The sequence below is a fragment of the Rutidosis leptorrhynchoides genome, chromosome 11, assembly GCF_046630445.1.
Source record: "Rutidosis leptorrhynchoides isolate AG116_Rl617_1_P2 chromosome 11, CSIRO_AGI_Rlap_v1, whole genome shotgun sequence".
Lineage (NCBI taxonomy): Eukaryota > Viridiplantae > Streptophyta > Magnoliopsida > Asterales > Asteraceae > Rutidosis > Rutidosis leptorrhynchoides.
The window spans coordinates 159045988-159069706 of record NC_092343.1 but is presented as its reverse complement, the minus strand read 5'-3'; the positions used below and the strand labels follow the sequence as shown (position 1 = coordinate 159069706).

Below are 23719 nucleotides of genomic sequence, written 5' to 3'. Positions count from 1 at the left end.
ATATTGAGGGAAACCATAATCCGGTCATTGGTAGTTTTGTGTACCATAGAACTGGAAACCTGGATCATGATGAGTTTGATGCGTGACGCCCATCAAATGACGCGAAAAGTCAACAAAAGCCTGCAGGTTTGGTTGACTGTTTGGTTGCATTTGAGATGTAGCCATTGCGCTTGTCCTTGCTAAACGCTCCTCCTGCACAATAGGTAAATGTAAACAAATATTAAAACTAATTCATTTCACACAAATGCTATAAAATAATTATTTTACTTACATAAAGTTTCTCTTCGGTTGCCCAATCACGATATTGGTTGACGAGTAGTGGTCTCATAACATCACGTATAGTAACTATTGTACGCGCGTAGTACCACGAAAAGTAACGAGCAGTCGTGCCCGTGCCCACCCCCGACGTAGGAATATAGACCCTCTGAGCTCGTTCGTACCACTGGCTTATGTAGTCAACTTGCGAGTTCGTTAGCCTTATATCCACGTTTTCTCTTGACCGTAGGGTTGTGCCATGTATGGCATGATGCTGATTGCAAAAATAATAGTGATTCATCGAGCGGAGTTACTCGAGGTTGGGCGGGATCCATTGCAAAATCGTGTGTGTGTTTTAAAAAAAGTGTATGAAATTGAAGGAGTGATGCAAACCGATGAAGCAAAGGTCGGATTATATAATGATACAAACTGGCTTTTCATTTGCCGGTTTGTACACGTGGCATCTTTTGGTTCGCAACATTTATGTCATGGATTGAGGGAATAAATGATAAGGCGGTTGGTGCAAAAACTGTTCCAGTCAAAGAGTCAAACCAGCATTTCATTTGCCGGTTTGACAGAGAATCAAACACATCGCCAAACCGGCATTTGAAACATCGGTTTGGCCCCAAAACATTCAAACATGCAATTGAATCATCGTTTTACCTATTTTGTAAAAATTTTATTTGAATTTATATTTTTGTAAAGAGCTACAAAATAAATCTCTTTCGAAAAAATTTCAATTATTAGTTGGTCAACCCTATAGATTTAGTAATGATCATTGCAGTGCTTGAACCTTAGGCTAGATTTCTGTAGGCTTAAGTTATGTTTGAAACTAGTTGCTTTTACAAGCTATTTTTTTAGAACAATGAAATATTATCCATTTCTCCTTTAAATTACATCCATTCACAGATTTCATTTGAAGGTCACAAAACTTTTCTAAAAGTAAGTGCCAACTATAGCTCCAAGTAAAAACACCAGCTAAATACTTATATCAAAGGTATCTAAAGCCCCACACACAAGTTAATTTTGCCTAACATAGCCTTAACATTAGATGTAGTTTTAGATGAAACCAAACTTTTTTTTATTATATTAATTTAAAAATATCCCAGGTTGGAGACGATACTTATTGAAGAAATTGTTAAAGAGATCAGCAACAGATTAGATCTACACAAACGGAGTAATATTCCACACATGATTGGGATGGAGTCTGTCATTAATATTGTTAAAGATTTCTTGAAAGATAATTCATTAGATAACACCCAAGTTGTCACACTATGGGGGATGGCCGGGATTGGAAAGACTTACTTAGCTGACTATATCTTTAAGTTGCATTATTTCGAATTTGAAAGAAGCTGCTTTCTTGAAGATATCGAAAGGAGATGTGGTACATCATCAAATGGATTGCTTGATTTACAAAAACAGATCCTTAAAGACTTTCAAGATAGAAGTTGGATGGACGTACAAGATACTAATGCGGGCACGTATAAGATTGAAAAAATACTTCATAGGAAAAGAACTCTTCTTGTTCTAGACGGTATCAGTAAAATTGAGCAGTTGCAAGCGTTAATCGGGACGAAAGGTCTTCATCCTGGAAGTAAAATAATAATAACATCCAAAGATGGATCAATAACAAAAAAATGTAGGTTGTTTGAAACTGAAGTTCCACCAAAGTATATGTGGCTCTTGCTTGAAGGGTTGGGTCAGAAAGATTCAATGCAGCTTTTAAGTTGGCATGCCTTCGGGCACAATGAACGCAAAGAAGGCGACATAAAAGACCTAAAGAAGGTTGCAGAGTATTGTAATGGGCATCCACTAGCTCTTAAAGTTTTGGGAAGTTCTGTTCGTCATGAAGACGCTACATGGGATGATATCTTAGAATCGCTAGGTAAGATTAATCATGATGTTCAGAAGGTGCTGCAAATAAGTTTAGACTCATTGCCACATGAAAAGGACAAGGAACTCTTCAAGTTCATTGCTTGTTTTTTCGTTGGAAAAAATTTTGTGAAGAAATATTAAAAGCATGTGGTATATGCAGATCATCTGGGATCAAGAATCTCACAAACAGATGCCTTCTCACAGCTTGTCCGTTAACTAATCAGTTAAATATGCGTCAGCTTCTTCAAGATTTGGGGAGATACGTAGTCCATCAAGAATCCCCTTGGAAACGAAGTCTGTTATGGCATCATGAGGAGTCTGCAACAGTGTTGCAACAGAAAAAGGTAATAATCAATTCTGTTAAGAGTGCATTCATTAACGATTTTGTTTGATGTATATAACAATAACATTAACTTCTAATTTAATATCTTGCTATTCCTTTATTTGTAGGGAACATCAAAAATTCAAGATCTTGTCCTTGACATGCGAGCATTTGAGGATGAGACTGCACGCGACTCAAGTACCGTCGATGACTACGATAACTTCAGATCATTTCCCTTCATCAGTTGGGCTTTAAGTTTATGTTCTCCTAGTGATAATGAACAAGTTGTCTTTGAGACACTTGCATTTAGTGAGATGTGTAACTTAAGACTACTACAACTCAACTATGTAAAAATCATCGGATCGTACAAGAACTTTCCTAAAGATTTAAGATATTTGTGTATGCATGGATTTCCTTTAAGTTTAATACCTTCAAATTTACAAATGGGGAATATGGTTTCTCTTAACATGTCGAATAGCAATCTACAACAACTTTGGAAGACGCCCAAGGTACTAAATTGAACATCTTTTTTTCTTCTTCTAGTTTTTGGTTATCTATCTTTGTAACACTAAAACTCATCTTTAATTATTCAGGTGCTCAAGTCACTTAAGCTTCTTAATCTCAGTGGTTGTTATAAGCTTCTTACAGTGGGTAGCTTCTCTGCATTCCCTGTACTTGAGCGGTTGACACTCGCAGGGTGTACAAATCTCGTTGAGATTAGTGAATCGATTGGGAATTGTGATAGACTTGTAGTCATAAATATGAGTGAATGCCGTCAGCTGAAAAAGCTTCCACGGAGCATAAGAAATTTAAAAAAGCTTAAACAACTATTGATAAATGGGTGTTTAAATCTTGGCGAGTTTCCTGTTGAGATAAAGGATATGGAATCCCTAGAAGTGTTTGAGGCTAACAATATTATCAAAGAACCCCAAATGTCTTCCTCTGCCATTGTGGAGGCTATACCGAGAAGTGTGCGATCCTTTTCGAATTCTTTACCCAAATCATTAGTAACTTTGTCACTTATAGATAATAACTTGTCGAATGAATGGTTTCTTGTGGATTTTATTGGCCTATCGGTATTGAAGGAGTTGAATTTAGATGGTAATCCTATTGATTCCCTTCCCGATTGTGTGAGAAGCCTATGTAAGTTGGAGGTTCTCACTTTAGAAAATTGCAAAATGTTGAAGACAATTTTGTGTGCTCCAAACACAATAACGAGATTGTATATCGATGGATGTGAAACATTGGAGAAAGTAACTTTTTATCCAGAAATGTCAGTATCACATAGGTTTATTTTTTATTCTGATATAATTTCTTTGACTGAGATTCAAGACAAGTTCAAAATGCAAGCTATATCATAAATTGACGAAGTGACACTTCTTAGTTTGGGATGGATTAATTTAGAATATGTGAATTATCATCGCTTGTGTATAGCATGTTCTTACGGAGACTACTCCTACCCAGAAAAAATTCAATCAGCACAGGTGAATGTCTCTTCATCTATATTCCCATTTTTCCTTATGTTAAGTAAATTCAAGTGATTGAAGCTAATTAACAAAAGCTGGTTATGACAGATGCTTTATGAACATCGAATATTCAGCAAATATCTTAAAGGCCAAGAGGTTCCAAAGTCCTTCACTCATTGAAGCAATGGGTCATCATCAATAACCTTGCAATCAGATCAAAAGAATTGCCGGATTCGTGGGCTAAATGTATGCATTGTGGGTTTTCTCTCAAACATATCTATGGATCTTCCTCCAAGAATTGCAATAAAGAATTTGACAAAGAACTTCTCCTGGATATACCAACCTATAGCGTATATTTTATCAAATTCTAATGAAGTTATAGTGTGGTTAAGCCATTGGATGTTTGAGAACAATGAGTTTGAAGTTGGCGATGAAGTTAGTGTTCATTTCAATGCAAAAACTAATTACGCTTCTTCGTACTCTTCTTCATCATATGTGAATCAGTTTGGTAATGGACAAGATTATGCACATTTAAGTGAGTATGGGATTAGCCTAGTGTATGGTGAGAAAAACAAGAAAGAAGAAGATCCGTTGGCTTATTACAAGTCATGGAATCATATCATCACTCAAGATGTATCTGCTGCTAAACTATCTTCAGATGATTACCTTTTGTCACCTGTATGGCCAGCTTTGATTGATAATACGTTCTTTCCACTGGAGGAAGCTTACTGGCAAAATTGATTGATATTTCTAGAAACCAGATTAATTCATGCTTGCATACGATTTTGAATGAAACAGTGAAATGAATGTATATATATGTTGTATCTATATGTATATGTATGCACTATGTATATAGATGATAATAGATGTTGTATGATTCAGATGATGATGAATGATGATGATGATAAACACATAATTAAACACAACTATATGTCAAGATTACAAGTTGAGAGAGTGATTACAAAAGTGAGGGTTGAGAGAATTGGCTAAGTGTGTGTTTGTGTGTGAGGGAATTGGTATAAATGAGAGTTGTCTAAAGGTTAGCTTTATCACTAAGCTAGGTGGAGGTATTTATACTCCTAAGACTAAATACAAATTGCATCTAAAATTAGACTTAACAATCTCCCCCTTAGATGCAGTTTGTCGTTGACCATCTTTAGTCTTTGAACTTCTTTGAGGAAGACTTATTGAAGGCTTTGTGACAGAATTGATAAATCATATAGTCTAACAACATGTACGACACATAAGTCCTAGAGTTCACCCTTTTCAAAAGTCCTAAAGTTCACCCTTTTCAAAAATCAATTGGTGATAGAGAGACTTCCCATTTGACTTATATGCATACATTTGTTTTTGTCCATGACCGATGTGGGATAACTTCCAAACACGCCCCCTCACATCGAGGCGTGGAACGCTTGTAGAGATGGCAGTAAGAAGAAGGCCTGACTCAATCTCTTTGTAGCGACGGCGCCACACTCATGGGAGCCTGACTCGGACTCGCTGTAGAACAAACCGTCCATCTAAGCTCTGATACCATGACAGAATTGATAAATCATATAGTCTAACAACATGTACGACACATAAGTTCTAGAGTTCACCCTTTTCTAAAATCAATTGGTGATAGAGGGACTTCCCATTTGACTTATATGCATACATTTGTTTTTGTCCATGACCGATGTGGAATAACTTCCAAACACTTTCAAGTTGTCTTTGGTGAATGTAAATTGATTTCTCTTGTCTTCTTTGTAGGCAGTTGATTTTGGTAGCCAGTGAAGATTTGTTGATTATCTTGTATGATTGTTGATTGTGTTGCCTTGAAATGATGTTGTTGACTTGTTGTTGACTTGTCTTGTTAATGAGAAAGAGCTTTGTTATGACGAAGCTTGAGTAGTGTGATAATTTGGCTCCCCCTATATTGATCAATTCTCTTGCTCCCCCTCTATTATTGCGTTCTCTTGCTCCTCCTTGATTGGACTTTGGTTTGTTTCTTTGAATGTTATTGTCTTGATAAGATCTTCAAAGAGTTGGTGCGGAAGCTTGTTTGATTGGTGGCTCAATTGTTGTTGTTCATTAGTTTTAAAGATCTTGATTTGGTGTCAACCATTGGTTGTTGAGGAAAACTTTGTCATCTCGTGACCAATGTGAAGCTGCATGATTCAAATTATGATCATGGTAAACCAAAATCTCATTTCTTACCAATTATTGACTTTACCAAAACATTATATACAAAGAACTAGAATTCTGCATCAACCAACTTTCCAATTTTATGTATTAATTGACATGTCCCACAACATACAAAACATGGAAAATGAAAATGACATATAATTATAAAATAAATATAATTTAGATATAAATAAATGAAGTGCAATGCAACTAAAATTATTAATGAATTATGGTTACGGATCCAAGAAAAGAAGCTCTGCTTTTATGGAAGCTCGTGGGAACCGCATAACATCCTTAGCGAAGTTGTACTTTTCATTAGCATCAGCAGTTGCATGGGGTCGGATTGATATGTTTTCAAGAGTGGGAGAATGATAAAGTAAAAGCTTTATAAAGAGCAACAACGGTCATGATCTTTCTACATAAAAGATATTTATAGTTTTTGACCGGTTCAATGTCTGGTCCAAATAGTTAGACGTTTCCAAATAAGTTAAAGCTGGGTTGACATCCAAATGCACGTTCCGAAGACCCTGAAAATACATTAAAAGGGAGACCGTGCATTGAAAGTACCTACCTTAAATAGAAGCACACCCAACAGAGAAACAGAGGAAAAAGATAGTTTACCTGACTAGTCACATTGATTCGTTCTAAGTAAGGTGAGTTCCGAAGAATGCATAAAACACCTTGAAGTTGAAACAAGTCACCAAATTTGAAGTTTTGTAAATTGAGAAACTTTAAACTATTAGCAGGGTGTGGAAGCCACTTGGGCATATTTTCTGTAATACAAAACTGTGAGAGTGAAAGTAAGATTTTAAGCTATCAAAGAAAGATATGGAAGACGATATAAAAGAATATATGAGAACTAACGATACACTGGAGAGGAATAGTAAGGTTCTCTTGCTCAAACACTATATGATGAAGATTAAAAACTAAATATAAAAAATTGAGATTCGAATAATACTTGGAGAAAATATCCGTCGACAAGTAAATCCCCAAGACATGGCATATTACTTAACAAGCTAGCCAAATTAACTCTTTCAACTCCTTGAATAGGGTTTTTGAAAACTATAGCAACCACACTAAGACATTTAGTATGCAATAACGGAAGCAAAGTTGCATCAGGGCAATTTAAGACCAATAACCGAAACAACTTTGTAGACTTAATCTTGAAATTGTCAACATTGGTGCATGCAACCAGTTTCAACATCTTAAACTGTGGTAAGTTGATGATCGTTCCATGCAAGTTAGCCCCAAATTCAATATTCCTAAGCAATAGTTTTTCAAGATAGAGAAATCCTTGAAAATCGATTGGTGGTTTAATGATACAGTTTTCAAGTTCTAGCATTATCAATTCTTGACAACAGAAAAAATAACATGGGAGTTGATAACATCAGTTTTTATTAATAAGGACGAGTTTTCTAACACCATCTCTTGACAAGTATAAAATCCATTGATCTACTTCTTGGAAGCTATCAAGAACCATGTTTGGTATGTGAAGATGTAACTTTAACAGAGGACCCTTGAGAAAGTTAAAGATTTGGTTTGTGATCCTAATTAATCCATTATGATGCAAAGCTCCATTTTTGGCAAACTTTTCTGAGAAATGTTTATCAAGAACCACCGAACTCAATGTGATCCATTTGTACCCCCATTTTTTTTGATAAAGCGTGTGTCCTCACAGCATCTTGAACGGGGAGCTTCTCTAAAATCAAGTCAATCAAATTCTCTGGCAAGCAACTGATTCTATCCACTTCAATGGTAGAAGTTACAAAACTCCTCTCAGTATTGTTATCTGTCATTACATTCAAGAAAACAGAGACTGGTTTATTCAAAAATAAAAACAACTTCATCATAATAGATAAAACAAGTTGACATAGCTAATACTCTTGAATTTTGTTATTGCATATTGTAAATGAACTTGTCAATAGCATGACACCTGACAAAAATAAATATTTTTTCTGCAATTTTTGATGGTTGAAAACATTTTTCTTAACTTTCTTAATAGTATGGCCCTGACTATATAGTTCGGAGTAACATTTTCTATCAATCATCAGAATTGAACATTCTCCTTGCAACATACAATGGAATGATAGTCAAAATATAAGCAATGAAATATTAAAGAGAAAGGTAGAGATATCAACACACATCTCAAAGATAGAAAACGAGGAGGCGACTGCATAAATAAAAAAAGTAGTCATCAAAACTTATAAAGGTGAGTATTCGAGCAAGAAGGTTCAAAAGGTTGCTAAGGGTAAGAATGAGGGTAATGGAATCTTAAATGGATGTAATAATGTCCATCCTAAATTAATATTACCATCCAAAAGCAAGCTGCAGGCCAGGATACTTGAAATCAAGTACAGAATGGGGAATTAATGTTGACCAATAACAGGATCCTTTTACTTATACCTACAGACTTATAACTAGTGCCAATAATTAATTTTTATTGTTAATCAGTTCTTCAATTAGAAAAACTGGTTCTACCTCTACCTTTTATCAATTTTCAACTAATTACAGCTTCGCTTTCACTGTGTCACATCTTTTAATCCTAGACCAATTCAATTGATGCAACTATTATTATAGACAAAATGACTTGTAAACAATGTATAATTATGCGCAAACCTTAAGCAATCGATTCAAACCTGCTGCTTTATGTTTAGGGCTTCTAATAAATTGATAGTAATAATTTCAGTTACTTGAATATTTTTCGAATAAATCTCTAACTGAGGTGTAGCAACAATAAATAATCAAATTACTGAACCAGGATCTACGAATTCAACTGGAATACAGAATGTTTGAATTACAGATTACAGATTTAAATTAAAGAAGGTAAAAAGTCAAATAGAAATAACAACAGGAATCAATTTTTGTCAAACATTTCGTTTATATGAAAGAATCGAACCAAATTAAAAATTAACTTACCGATATTCGGAAATAAAGATGAATCCATCGGAGTACCGATTCAAGTTTAGCGACCAAATTGGAGTGCCTAGTTTTTCAGAGTTTAAGGTTTTTTGGGTTTAGGTCGATGAAGTTTTTAATAAGTTAAAGTAAACATCCCTCAACTTTTGTTATATGTGTATGCTTCAGAACCAAAAGTTTTATTTGCAGAATGGGTCCCTTGTTCAGTTAAAATTAATAAAATATTCTTTATTTAAATTAAAATTTTAGTTATTTTCTTTGATTGAAATCGATGAAGATTTCCACATGCAAGATGGTCAAAATGAGATAGAGTTCATAAGAAAGCTAGAAAAATCTACTGCACGCCTGAATGAACTAGTCTTGCTGGATATGACCAATTGTGTAAACGTACGAGAATTTCCACACTTGCGTCCCTTGTATATGTTGAAATATGTGCTTGCCGAAACCTTGAAGTTGTTGGAAGTTTATGATGCTTGAATTCACACTCCCATTTGTTTAACGATTCTTTCCCTAATGACTTGTCAGTAGAGTAATCTAGTTTCAACAGAGAGATTGATTCTAGAAGGAAACAATATAACAAGCTTACCAAAATGTATTCAAATTCTACCTACATTTATATATCTCAACGCTAACCACTTTTCAAAGATCCAGTCAATTCGAGGATCTCCAGCTATGCTTTTGGAAATAAACGAATGCCCGAATTTATGGGAGGTGGAGGGTTTTTTCAAGTGGAATTCAATAGAAAATGTGGAGAAGAAAATAATAGAAAAAATGGGGTTGGGATCATTAATAGAGCTGGGTAGTCTTGATTATTCTAAACCAATGGTGGTATGTTCGACTTTGTTCTGTTTTGTGCTATGCTTTTTAACTAGTTTAGTTTCGTTGGCTTATATATCATTAATAAATGTTACTGAGAATCAAAATGAAAATGAATGATAGAGGATGGTGTATATGCAGGTATTGTATGAATATGGTATATTCGGCACATGGGTTACAGGGAACCTAATCCCTTGTTGCAGCAGCTACATGCAATGTATCATAAAAAGGGACCACAAATATCATTTAGAGTTCCAGAGAATGATTCAACACCAATAACTAGCTTCAACTTGTGTCTAGTATATTCGGGCATATAAGATTTGAAGATTCAAGTATATAACAAGACTAAGGATTTGTTATTGAATTACACATGTGAAAAAACGGATGAAAATGGTATGACAAAAAAGAAAGGGTGGGTAAGCCTTTGAAGGTGTGGCAATCTATTAGAACATGGAGATGAAGTTTTTGTACGTATCATTTTAGTAGATGATTCTAGAGTGTTGTTCAATGCTATAGAAGAATGTGGTATAAACATTATATACAAAGAAGAATATGATGGCGATGATACAGAAAGAAAGGAGGGCAACAATAAACTAATGATGAGTGAAAGTGATGGAATTGCATGGAGCGATAGAATGGTTACAGAAATATCGTATTGTGTTCTTAACGGGATGACTTGTAATTTGGAAATTAATAATTTTATGGGATACTGTTTATTTTCTCGACTTTCAACATGTGTAGAACAAAGGGAGGGAGAACGTGTATTTTGGGTCGGTGATAGTGAGGTATAGATGAACTATGTGATTGAATTGGCTAGGATTCATCAATGAAGCTAGGTACACATAATTATTGTAAACTAAAGGTACGATCTTCTTTTTAATTATTACAATTTTGTAAACTAAAGTTACAAATGGTTTAATTATCAATACATGGAGTCCGTTATTACCGGATCTAATTGACTAATTGGTTTAACGTCTCTCTGTTTAAAGGTTGTGTTTTTTGGTAATAATGTGCCTAAAGAAAGAGCGATTGTAGCTATGGAAGTTGCTGTTGGGTGTGACGCTTTCCTTGTTCGTGTTCACCGGTTATGACAATGTCCGCTTTCCGGCTTGTCAAGTACAAATGTTCATTTGATATTTTTTTGTGGTTTGTTTTTGATTAATTGAGAAATCGACATGAATTTTACAGAGCATCTTATGATGAGGCTGGTGCTGCTACAGCAATTATAAATATAGGCAAAACTGGAGCTGATGATGATATGGCAGATTTGAAAATTAACGCAAGACTAGGAGAGGTCTGTTGTACCCGAAAACCATTTGAATGCGAGTTCAACAATTACCTGAATCCTGGATCACTTGGTGTTCCTTTTTTTTAAGACTTCAAACAAGACTAACTGTTTGTTGTGGGGTTAGAGCCTAAAATTAATCGATTCGCGTGATGTTGACTTCGCCAACTTCTTTTAATGGGTTACCGCAAATATTGAGATCCTACTGTTGGCATGATGTTATGGTACAAGCTTTTTGTTCACATGTTCATGTTTTTGCTCTTTTTTGTTGATACTGGTATATGTGTGTCGTCAAGTCATTTGGCATTCAAAAATAAATTTGTGTTTGTATAAGCATTATATGGAAATGTAATATGTATATTGTGGACAAGAGGATTTAGTGGATGTCAGAATTGGGGATCAGATTTTACCTCCACAAGAGTCCTTTAGATATTTAGGCTCGATGCTTCACAAATCGGGAAGGATAGATGAGGACGTGACGCATCGTATACTAGTAGGATGGTTGAAGTGGAGGGCAGCGAAAGGGGTGTTGTGCGACAAGAAGGTACCCCCTAAATTGAAAGGGAAATTTTTCAAGGTCGCAATCAGACCGGCCATGTTGTACGGCTCAGAGTGTTGGCCAATGACGAAAGCCCAAGAGAGGAGGATGGAGGTGGCAGAAATGAGGATGCTTAGGTGGACGTGTGGCAAGACAATGCTAGATATGATACCAAATGAAGTTTTTAGGGAGAACTTGGAAGTTGGGAACATAACCAACAAGTTGAGGGAAGGACGACTTAGATGGTTCGGGCATGTTATGAGGCGCCCACTTCTAGCCCCGGTTAGGAGAGTCAAGACTCTCGTTGTTGGGGGCATAAGGAGAAGGGGTAGACCCAAACGTAGGTTGGAGGATAGATTGAAGCTTGACATGAAGGAGCTCTTATTGACCGAGGACATGACTTCTGATAGGAATTTGTGGAGGAGTAGAATTAGAATAGATGACTAGGTTCTACATGGTGTTTATTTATCTTATATATTTATATTATATTTCTTGCCTACTTGCTTGTGTGCACTTCATATATATCTTTATTATGTATTTTTTTTTTTCGTGGGACTTTACGTATTGGCTGGACATGTTTTATGGATATATAATATATCTATACTTATTGTAGCATATTCACATGCATTATTGGACTATATGGTTACATGTTTGTATTACATTATATAGCAATTAATTTATACGTACTTACATATCACATGTTTTTATGCTAACATAGCATACTTATTTGTCTATGCCTACATAGTATACCATCTATTTTATACTGCATATTATACCTACATGCTTCTTACCAACATGTTTACGTATACTTATTGTACTTACATGACTTGTTATACTTGCATATTTGACACTCACATATTTTACTTATATGTTATATTACTCAATATTGTTATATGCTTTATTTACCTATATATATCGTATTGGAGTATACATTATTCATGGTAAAGCTTCTATTTTGTCAACTTTACTTGTATATTTTTACTTCACATATCGGATTTCATGGTTCTTTCTAGTTGGAGGTCCCTAGGAAGCAGCCTCTCTGCTCTACAGAATAGGGAGGGACGACTTTCTCTACCTGGGGACCGATAGGTATCCTGGTTAGAAGAATGACTTCCCTTTTACTTTAGGGTAGAGGAAAGGACTGCCTACATCTAACCTCCCCCATACTCTACTTTAGTGGAATTGGGTATTGTTGTTGTTGTTGTTGTTGTTGTTGTAATATGTATATTGTATTCAACCAAATCAGTGTATGAAATATTTCCTTCATGGATGTTTGTTACTAAAGTATCATGCAGTGTTTGTTTGATATCATTCTCTTGATCTTAAATTCACCAGCCATTTATTTTGAGGACTTGTCTCCATAATAAGAACATATGAAGTATGTGTTTCAAACATTCTTGCAAGTAGTTTGATTAGTTCAAATCAACCAGTAGTTACGCACAGCTCTCAAAATATAAAAAAAGAAAAAGCTATTAAAGAACTATATCATGCAAGGAGTGTTTGAGCTCATTTTGTATCAAATCAAACTGACTAGCAAGCTGTTCAAACGCTTAAAGCATAAACCAATCAGGTTTAACATTATATAGTATATACAGAGAACATAACATAAGCGATGGTCAACGATAACTAGTATGCATATAAAATGCAATGTAATATAAACTTAACGGATTGTGGTTAAGGATCCAAGTAGAAAAGCTCTCCTTTTGCGGAAGCTCGTGGGAACTGCATAACATACTTAGCGAAGTTGTACTTTTCAAGAGCATCAACGGTTACACTGGGTCGAATTGATACTTTTTCAAGAATGGGCGAATGATGAAGTAAAAGCTCTATAAAGACCAACACAGGCCTTGATCTTTCTACATGCATAATATTTATAGTTTTCAATCGGTTCAAATTCTGGTCCAAACAGTCAGAAGCTTCCAAATAAGTCGATGCTGGATTCACATCCAGTTGCTCGTTTTGAAGACCCTATGAAATACAATAAAAGTGAGATTGTATATTAAAACACCTATCTTAAATTACTATATAAGCACACACAACACAAAAATACAAGAGAAAACGTTTGGCACTCTTTACCTGATTATCGAAATCAAGTCGTTATTAGTTAGGCGAGTTGCGAAGCATACATGAAACACCTTGAAGTTGATTTAAATCACCAAATTTAAAGTTGTGTAAGCTGAGATACTCTAAACAATTAGCCGGGTGTGGAAGCCACTTGGGAATGTTTTCTGCAATACAAAACTATGAGGGTGAAAGTGAGATTTTAAGTTACCAAAGAAGATATGGAAGACGATATGAAAAAACATATGAGAACTAACTATACGCCGGAGTGGAATGGTAAAGTTCACTTGCTCAAAGGCAATATGATGAAGAACAAAAATTAAATATTAGAATTAAAAATTCAAATCATACCTGTAGAAAATACCCGTCGATAATTAAATCCCCAAGACATGGCATATTACTTAACAAGCTAGCCAAATTAACTCTTTCAACTCCTTGAATGGGTTTACCTATAGCTATACAAAGCGCACCAAGACATTTACTATGCACTAACTGATGCAAAGTTGCATCAGGGCAATTTAAGACCACTAACCAAAACAACTTTGTAGACTTGATCTTGAAATTGTAAACATTGGTGCATGCAACCAGTTTCAACATCTTAAGTTGTGGTAAGTTCATGATAGCTCCATGCAAGTTAGTCCCAAATTCAATATTCCTAAGACATAGATTTTTGAGATAGAGAAATCCTTGAAAATCGAGTGGTGGCTTAATGATACAGTTTTCAAGTTCTAGCATTCTCAATTCTAGACAACAACAAAAATAACATGGAAGTTGATAACGTTGGTTTAAAACAGTAAGGACGAGTTCCCTAATAACACCGGCTTTTGACAAGGATAAAATCCACTGATCGACTTCTTGGAAGCTATCAAGAGCCATGTTTGGTATGTGGAGATGTAACTTTAAGAGAGGACCCTTGAGAAAGTTAAAGATTTGGTTTGAGATCGTAATAAACCCATTATGACCAAAAGCTTCATTTTTGGCAAACTTTTCAGAGAAATGTTTATCAAGAACCAGCGAACTCAGTGTGGTCCATTTGTACCTCCAACTTTTTGATAAAACGTGTGTCCTTACATCATCTTGAACGGGGAGCTTCTCTAAAATCGAGTCTATCAAGTTCTCTGGCAAGTAACTGATTCTATCCAGTTCAGTACAAGTTACAAACCTCCTCTTAGTATTAAAATTATTACCTGTCATTTAATTTAAGAAAACCAAGACTAGGTTATTTAATAGAAAACAAAATACATGAAACTAGGAAAACTTATATATAGGGTTGTATAGTGATGCAACAGACATTGGAATGATGCCGAATGACATACTAAGTGGTAGAACTTAGTAGCTACCAATACAAGTGTACTTAACCATCTGATGGTCACAATAAAAGCATGAAATATTGAAAGGGAAAATAGAGATAGCAACACACATCTCAAAGATAGAAACCAAGGCGACTGCAGAAATAAACAACGTGGGCATCAAAATCAAAAAAAGCTGAGTAGTAAGACAAGAAGGTTCAAAAGGTTATTAAGGGTATGAATGAGAGATACGAGATCTTAAAATTAAAAAAAGTTGAGTAGTCAGAGTGAACATGTGAAATTTAAGCTGATCAATAAAATGAACATTTTACTTATACCTACAGAGTTATAAGTAGGGCCAACATTTAATTTTCAAGGTATTATCAGTTCTTCCTTTAAAAAGGCTGGTTCTACCTCTCTTAATCTTTTATAAATTTTCAACAAATCAGGGTTTTGCCTTCACTATCTTGCATCTTTTAATCAGTATAGAAAAAAAAAAAACTTGTAAACATTGTATAATTATGCGAAAACTTAAAGTAATCCATTCATACTTGCTGCTTTATTTTTAGGGCTTCTAACATATATCTAGGTTAAATTCCGGTCACTTGAATATGTTTCGAATAAACCGCTAACTAAGTTATAACACTGATAATCAATCGAATTGTAAACCGGAATCTACGAGTTCAACTGGATAAATAATGTATGTATTATTATAGAATTAAATTAAATAATGTAAAAAGTCGAATAAGAAATTACAACAGGAATCAAGTTTTTTCAAACATAAGTACGTCTATATGAAAGAATCAAACAAATTATGAGGTAGAAATTATATTACCGATATTAAGAATTACAGATGAATCCATAGGAGTACCGATTGGAGTTTATCGTCCAAATTGTAGTGCCTTTTCGTTGTAAGTTTTTCAGAGTTCAAGGTTTTAAGGGTTTATGTCAAGGTAGTTTAATAAGTTAATCATCCCTCAACTTTTGTTTTATGTGTATTTTCCAAAACCAACTTTCTTTGCAGAATAGGTCCCTTGTTCAATTAAAATTTTAAAAATTACTAAAATACTCTACTTAAATTTTATTTAATACTACCTCAGTCTCATTCCAATAGGGCATTATTCCATTTTGGGCTGTCCCATTCTGATAGTCCACTTCCATAAATAGAAAGGAAAAATGATATTTCATTGGTGGATCTGGAGAGAGAAGATATTTCATTGGTGGAGAAATAAAGTTAGTGGGATTTCCTAAAACTGTGTGTTTTCTGTCTGTGGACTATTGGAATGAGACGGAGGGAGTATTTTTTTCCTTCAGTTGAAAAAAATCAAGATCGCATACCAAGATGCTCAAATGTGATGGATTTTTTTTACCTTGTGCGGATTTTATGTTAGGGTCTTTGTTGTAATTAAGTCAAATTTTTAATCAATACGTGGTTACTACTATCCTTTTTACAAAACTTTGTAATTGAAAGGTTTGTTTTCAACCCTATGGGCGACGAATTCATCACTACTCTATGCATAACGTTTGTAAGAAATGTTACATGGTCAACCAAGATGCGCAGCTAGAGTTTTGAGTTTTGAACCTGAGAGTTCTTGTGGGGATATCAAGACACGTATTATTATGTCATCTTAGATCCATGTGATGTGAGTCATTATGTGATTTTGAGGATTCAAATTCTGGAACACTACTAAAGATTTTTAGAGAATTATGTTCAATCACTAATGTGTTTTTAATTAAATATTGCTTTCTAGTTTAAATGTTTATTGTAATTTTATAGGTTTAAGGCTCTAGCAACATCAGTTCAAACACACCATTAACATCACCATTAACATTATTTAAACTATTCAAGAAATTGTTCAACTGTAATATGGAAGAAGACTTTTGAAGTAGTCTTTGTAATTGAACATTCGAATAAGTCCACATAATAGTTTAGTCCAACTGCACTATATTAAATGAAATGTATCTACTGTCAAATTTTTCACCACAAGATTTATTATTAGATTCATTAAAAGACAGAAAAGTGATCCCCGATGCAGATCCACCAACCGCTAAAGATGTCAATCTTTTGTATCAATTTTTCGATAGAAGGTATGTCCTGATGCAGTCATATTTGGTGGTGTTATTAAATGTTTATGCTGATCTACATTGTATGAAATGGTTTGTTCGTTACATTGTGCAGTAATAAGGTCGTGGTTTTGACTGGAGCTGGGATAAGCACAGAATGTGGTATTCCCGATTATAGAAGGTATTCATGATTGTTATGTTTTCCGTTCTGCGTTCTGTAGATGTGACAGTTTAGATCAATTTATTTGTAACTGAATCAATTTAGGTTACATTATATCTCTCAACGGGGGCAGAAGGTAACATAGCAAGTACTATCTTAATAGAGAATGGGTCAAATGAGTTGAAAGACACCCAACGTATATATTCGGTCCATAAAAACCACCTAAATCACTTTAATCAAAAAATATTACTAGTTTATTATCAAAGTCATATATTTTGGATATGATATCCTGGTTATTTACATGAAAATTTGGACATAAAGTCTTTCAGGTCAACGCAACCTCACACGTACGCGTACCTAAGTTACCCACCATTTACCTACCCTGCCCATTTTACCACCTAATAGTGTGGTTTCATAAAGGGAGTAAGGGGCATATCCTGTTTAGTAGTTGTCACCTGCTGATAATCTGCATGTCTAATTATATATTCCGTAATCATATTTGATGAGCTAGTTATTCACTTATTTGTACAAAAGTTTGGACAAAAAAGTGTTCCAGGGTAGTGCAACCTTGTACATACTTGATCAGCAACCCACCAACTACCTAACCTTCCCATTTTAACCACCTGATATTCTGGTTTATAAAGGGACATATTCTGTTTAGTGGTTATTACCTGCTGGTAATCTGTTTGTGTTTACTCATTATATGTATCCCTGTTAGTAACATCATTCATCTTTCCTGTCTAATATCATAATTGGTGCAAAAGCCCGGATGGAGCTTACAGTACTGGTTTCAAGCCAATCACTCATCAGGTAAATTCAATACATTACATTCAGTTGATACTATCTGCATTTTTCTATTTGAGGAATCCTGATTTGTACTTCTTTTTTATATTTTTTATGGGTGTAGCAATTTAGTTGTTCAAGCCGTGCACAAAGGCAGTAGGGATAGGAGTTATGCAGGATGGAGAAAATTTATCGAAGCTAACCCTAGTCCACCTCATACTGCATTAGCTTCTTTATAAAAAGCCAACCGGATTAGCTTTAAGAATGCACAAAACTTTGACAGGACATCCTTTTCTTCCATTTGTACGCCCATTTTTTTGATAAAACGTGTGTCCTCACAGCATCTTGAAGGGGGAGCGTCTCTAAAATCGAGTCAATTAAATTCGTTTGCAAGCAACTGATTCTATTCACTTCACACCTCTCAGTATTGTTATTATGATAGACATTACAAGTATTAAGTATACATGTTGACTGCAGTGGGCGGCACCAATCGAAGGTCTGGGTTGTGATGTTATGGATTTTACTTAATGGGCACATGCTCTGCACATGATGCAAACAATTACTCCCTCTAAATATTCGGTCAAGACTACTACGTGCTTTTCTGAATGTAAACGTGCACATGCATACTTAAAACAACTTCTTAAAACCCACGACCCACGTGCATGACTCTAAATCAACTGCTAACAATTTTGGAGTACTTGCAATAATTTTTTATCCTTCTTGGACTTTCAATTGGGCCGCACAAGCTTTTGGGCCTAACCAGACTCGGGTTCAAGATTACCCAACAATTACTTCTATTGCTATTTTGATCCAACACTTTATTCTTAATCTTGGGCGTTCCTCACTTTAGCTTGTGATCTTCTCCAATTAGTATTAATTCGGAAGATCTATATCATATGACGACAATTCAGACAAGAGTTTTAGAATGACGATGTCTGCTTTCCGACTTGTCAGGTACAAATGTTCATGCAAATTCATTGGACGCGAACTGATGATACGCATAATGATCCGTCTCAAAATAGGCAAGCATCTCGGCAAAAATCACACCCGGCACTACGAGTCCCGGGTTTCCAACTCCTTTTCTCGTCATCCGTCTGACGTCTTCCCGGATACTCCTCCATGACGGACAAATGGCAAGGCTAAGAACCTGGATGACAAAGACGTAACCGGCACCTTACAACCGGTCAAGATAATCGTAACTAGGCATCGCAAGACCAGTCATCATAATCGTGACAGTCAAGAAACACTTAGAACGTGTCTAGGCGAAACCTACCCGACTGGACTGAGAACATCGTAATGCTATAACCGGAACCAACTCACCGACACCATCGTCTCGGTCCACTAAACTGACATAAGGACACTCCCGGGACAAGCACGTTGTCCCGAAACAAGAGTGCGTCACCACGGAGTAGGCACCTCGTCCCGGAATGACCACTTGATCACGGAACAAGCACGCGGGCAAGTCGCGTGACAAGTCAGCCCGCAAATTTAGGGAAGTTTGTTAGAATATGTTATTCCCCACGAAAGGGACAGGTGCCACGTCAGCCCTCGGGATTGACAAGGTTTGTTACAACCATGAAAGGGACATGTGCCACGTCACCCCTCAAAATGAGACTGAATTCTTAAACCCGATGTAACTCAATTCTAGTAACTAGTATTAATACATGGAATCCGTTTTTACTACCACTAATTGACTAATTGGCTTAAGAGACATCGTTGCCGGCATAAAAGCGAGATTAGGAAAACATCGGCAAGGATGGGTGGATGAACTCCAACATGTACTATGGGCACATCGGACAACGCCGAAAGATAGTACGAACGAAACACCCTTCAGTCTGGTATAAGGAACCGAGGCGGTCATACCGGCTGAAGTGCTAGTTCCAACTGATCGAATCACAGAATTCGATGAACAGCAAAACGACGACGCATTGTGAGAAAATTTGGATGCCCTGGAAGAGCGGCGAACAATAGAGTACATCCGGCAAGCTGCAAAGAAACAACAAATCGCAAACCACTATGACAAAAAAGTCAAACCATTGGACTTTCAATTAAACAATTTGGTATTACGCAACAACGAAGCCAGCCGACAGCAAGATGTCGGCAAGTTAGGCCCCAGATGGGAAGGACCCTACAGGGTTGTCGGGATAGCTGAGTATGGTGCATACCACCTGGAAACACCGGATGGAGTTTTGATACAACGCCCTTGGCACGCCTTTTATTTAAAGAAATATCATGTGTAGCTTATCTGCACCCGTGAGGACTGATCACCCACTCCGACGGCAGAAACACTTATGTATTCAAGTAATTTCTATGTATAAGTCATCAATAAAGCTTCACTTTATATACTTATTGTAACGACCCTGGAATTTCCAACATTTATTTATTAATAATTACTATTATTAATACGCGTGTTTAAACGAATGTACGTTATTACATTTACATGTTGCCATGATTGCCCGTACTTGACTTTTAAGGGCCCGAAACGTCTTTGTGACACCCGGAACTTTCACGAATAATATTTTTAGATATTATTTACATTCATGATTAAATTTATTAATCATTTTAATTAACTAAGGCTATTAGTTAGTTACTTGGGCTTTAATTGGTTTAACTTGTGATTTATTTGAACTTGGGCTTTGTTAGTGTAATGGACTCATGTTAGTGGACTTCCAAGCCCACCCTACATTGTTAATGGACCCTTTAGCCAACTCTTTCAAAGTGTAAGTATTACTTGAACCTTAACTAGTTAGTTTGGAAGACATGAAGAATCTAGTTGCACACCTTCCCCATGCATGACCATTCATTAACCACCTTTATGAACTTTACATGCTAATAACCATTAAACTTAGCCTTCCCCCTTCCTTTTCTGCTGCAGAATGCCGAAGCCAAGACTCCCTTTAGGGGTGTTTTTGTGTTCATTATTCATTACTAGTTAACTTGTATTCACTTCACAATTCAAACACACATTCATCTCTCATTTTCTCTCAACCATTCTCTCTCACTTTTCTCTACTTCCTTGTAAGTTTTATGAACTAATCCTCTTCCTTTTCTCTTGAATAAAACCGAATTCAAGAACACATTCATCATCATCTTTTGTTCATTATTTGTTGTTTGATACTTACTAATTGTTGTTTACTTACTTACTTGTTATTCTTTATTAACTTTCAAGAATCTAACTTTCTAGTTTTAATTCTTCTTTTATCTTGAACCTTCAAGAACATACAAGACATAAACTCTCTAGTTTATGATCTTCACTTAATACTTGTTCTAAGTTTATAAAGTTCATGGTTGAAAGACATACTTGTAGTTCTTGAAGTAAACTTAAAGTTTACTTTCTAAAGATCAAACTTTGGTTTGAATCTTTAAAGTATGAACAACCATGAACCTTTTCTTGTTTATTTAAGTTTACTTCTTCAATTTATGCACTTTAATTTCATGTAGTTAGTTTATATGGTCAAGTACTACAAGTTAGTCTTAATCTCATATCTCTTGAACAAATTAAGTTAACCTTGGAAGTTCAAGAACACACAAATAAGTTTTCTTTAAATATAACTTTGGATCTAGACTTTTGAGTCTTGGATCTTCAAGATCAAACTAAGAACTATGTTCTACTACTTATGATCTTGATTAGTTAGTTTACTTTCAAGTTTGTAACTTATTATTAGTCTTATAGTTCATGTATGTGTTAGATCTAAGACTTTGATGTAACTTTGGTTCATCAAACTTCATACAACTCTTAAGTGAGTTGTGCTTCATGTCTTAGACTTGTACTAGGGTTATGATGGTCAAGACTTGGTTAAGATGATGTAGATACATCAATGAGTTGTACACTTGAAGCTATATGCAACAAGGATGAGAACCATGATGAACATCAAGCACCAAGACCACCGGAACCCTTTTAAACTCACTGTTCTGTCCAAAACCTACTGACCTGATTCTTCTGGAACAGACCAGTAGACCTGGGCTGTTCTAACCTTGATTTTTAGATAGAACTTTTCGAGTAGATAACTTTTCATATAGGACTCGTCTTAATCCGAGTTACGGTTTAGGATTTATTGCCCTCCGATTGTTACTATGTCCTTTAACGTTGTGCAGAAATTTCTGACCTACTCGCACTTAGACCGTCGCCACGGTCAAACCAAGACAAGTTTGCTTCTGTAAATTTTACCACACTTAAGGGACTCATAGATGGAGCCATGGCCACTGGTCTCACCTTAATTCAGTAAGGGTAGAGGCCGTGGTGACTGACTGAAGTCAGACTTTGTTTTAAACTACTTTCATAAACGAAACCTACTTTACGCCTTTTGTTTAATGATGAATGATGATGACCCTTAAGACCTTAATTACATACTTTTAAACCTATTAAGATGATTTACTGACTTAGTACTATTTGGCTTAGGTTGAGGACTTCGGACCATTTACTTGCACACCTTTCCCGACTACTACTTTACCGCTACATATCATTGTGAGTTATAGCATTCCCTTTTTACTTTAACTTATTTTGGGAACTGAGAATACATGCGGATTTTATGTTTTACATACTAGGCACGATTACTTAAACTTATATATGTGTGGGTTATATAACGGCAGAAACATTCCCTTTAGCTCGGTAACGTTTAGTCATTGGTTTTTGAACCGGTGAACGCGAATCTTAGATATGGATCCATAGGGTTTGACATCCCCACTCGGGCTAGTCGCGCTAGCATTTAACGAGTGTTTAATACTTCGTAGACATACGCACTTGCCAAGTGTACTTTCAGGGGGTATAAACGTTAAGTTAGTTACCAAGTGCCCACGGTTAACATATACTTTATCATACTGTTTTGAAACACTCTTTGTAGCACTGAAATCTCGTGGCCTACCTTACATACTGTCCTACTTAAACTATAGCTCACCAACCTTTGTGTTGACGTTTTTAAGCATGTATTTCTTAGGTGCTTGAGGTTGCTTCCGCTGTGTACTAGTCGTGCTGTAGAACCCGCTGCTTAGAGTTGTCCACGCATGAACTACTTTACTTTGCATTCAAACATTCGTACTTTTGAACTATGACTTGTAACGACCATTGTGGTCACGTACACTTATTATTTGCTTCTACTTAGTGAAGCATGCTTTTGAAATGTAAAACATTGGATGTCGGTTATGACATCACTTTTTTATCGCAAATGCAATTTCTTTAATTACAGCATATAGTACTTAACCTTGTAATGATCCTGTTGTTGATGGTCCGTACACGATGGTTTTGTACGGGGCATCACATTTGGTATCAGAGCATTGGTTGTAGGTAATTAGGTTGCATTAGTGAGTCTAAGACCGACCCGAGTAGGATTCACTAATAGGACTAATCTACAACTTGCTAGTTTACTTGTTTCCGCTGAGCTTACTACATGCTAATGCTTACTGTTACTGCTATATGCCGTATGCTACTACATGATTTCACTGCTGCATGCTATTACTTGCTTTCGATTGCATGCTAGTTTCGTACGATTACTGATATTGCCATGCTACTAAATTGTTATACATGATTTAAACTGTTGGCCTATTATTTGCTTGCTTTATGACATACTGACATGGAAAATTTATTTTTCCTTGTTAAGATGTCGGATGTTCCACCTGCTGGCATTTCGGGCAGTACAGACTCAGACCCCGTCGCCCTACCTACTGCTACACCTGCTGCTGCTACTGCCGATACACCGGCCCCGACACACACTAGTGATCGCGGCGCTTCCACT

General features: G+C 35.9%; 2 protein-coding genes and 1 pseudogene across 2 annotated transcripts; 1 reads left to right on the top strand and 2 right to left on the bottom strand.

The window, feature by feature from the left end:
- Nucleotides 1–738: 738 nt before the first annotated feature.
- LOC139875128 (disease resistance protein RPV1-like) lies at nucleotides 739–4659 on the top strand (annotated as a pseudogene).
- A 1652-nt stretch (nucleotides 4660–6311) lies between these two features.
- Nucleotides 6312–7420, bottom strand: LOC139875127 (uncharacterized). Its single transcript, XM_071862491.1, has 3 exons — nucleotides 7037–7420; nucleotides 6700–6891; nucleotides 6312–6461 (listed from the first exon to the last, which is right to left on the bottom strand). Exons 1-3 carry the CDS (start codon nucleotides 7418–7420, stop codon nucleotides 6312–6314), a joined length of 726 nt encoding a protein of 241 aa, XP_071718592.1.
- Nucleotides 7421–13307: 5887 nt separating this feature from the next.
- Nucleotides 13308–14888, bottom strand: LOC139875126 (F-box/FBD/LRR-repeat protein At1g13570-like). Its single transcript, XM_071862490.1, has 2 exons — nucleotides 14046–14888; nucleotides 13308–13601 (listed from the first exon to the last, which is right to left on the bottom strand). Exons 1-2 carry the CDS (start codon nucleotides 14886–14888, stop codon nucleotides 13308–13310), a joined length of 1137 nt encoding a protein of 378 aa, XP_071718591.1.
- Between the last annotated feature and the right edge of the window lie 8831 nt (nucleotides 14889–23719).

Bases quoted from the DNA above. Each gene is read 5' to 3' on its own strand.
- LOC139875127 (XM_071862491.1), bottom strand. From the start codon at position 7,420: ATGCTAGAACTTGAAAACTGTATCATTAAACCACCAATCGATTTTCAA. The intron at 6,892-7,036 runs GTATTATTCGAA...TTTCTTTGATAG, and splicing joins TCGACGGATATTTTCTCCAA to CTTAAAATCTTACTTTCACT. The intron at 6,462-6,699 runs GTAAACTATCTT...CTCTTTATAAAG, and splicing joins GAATCAATGTGACTAGTCAG to CTTTTACTTTATCATTCTCC.
- LOC139875126 (XM_071862490.1), bottom strand. From the start codon at position 14,888: ATGACAGGTAATAATTTTAATACTAAGAGGAGGTTTGTAACTTGTACT. The intron at 13,602-14,045 runs GTATGATTTGAA...TGTATTTCATAG, and splicing joins TCGACGGGTATTTTCTACAG to GGTCTTCAAAACGAGCAACT.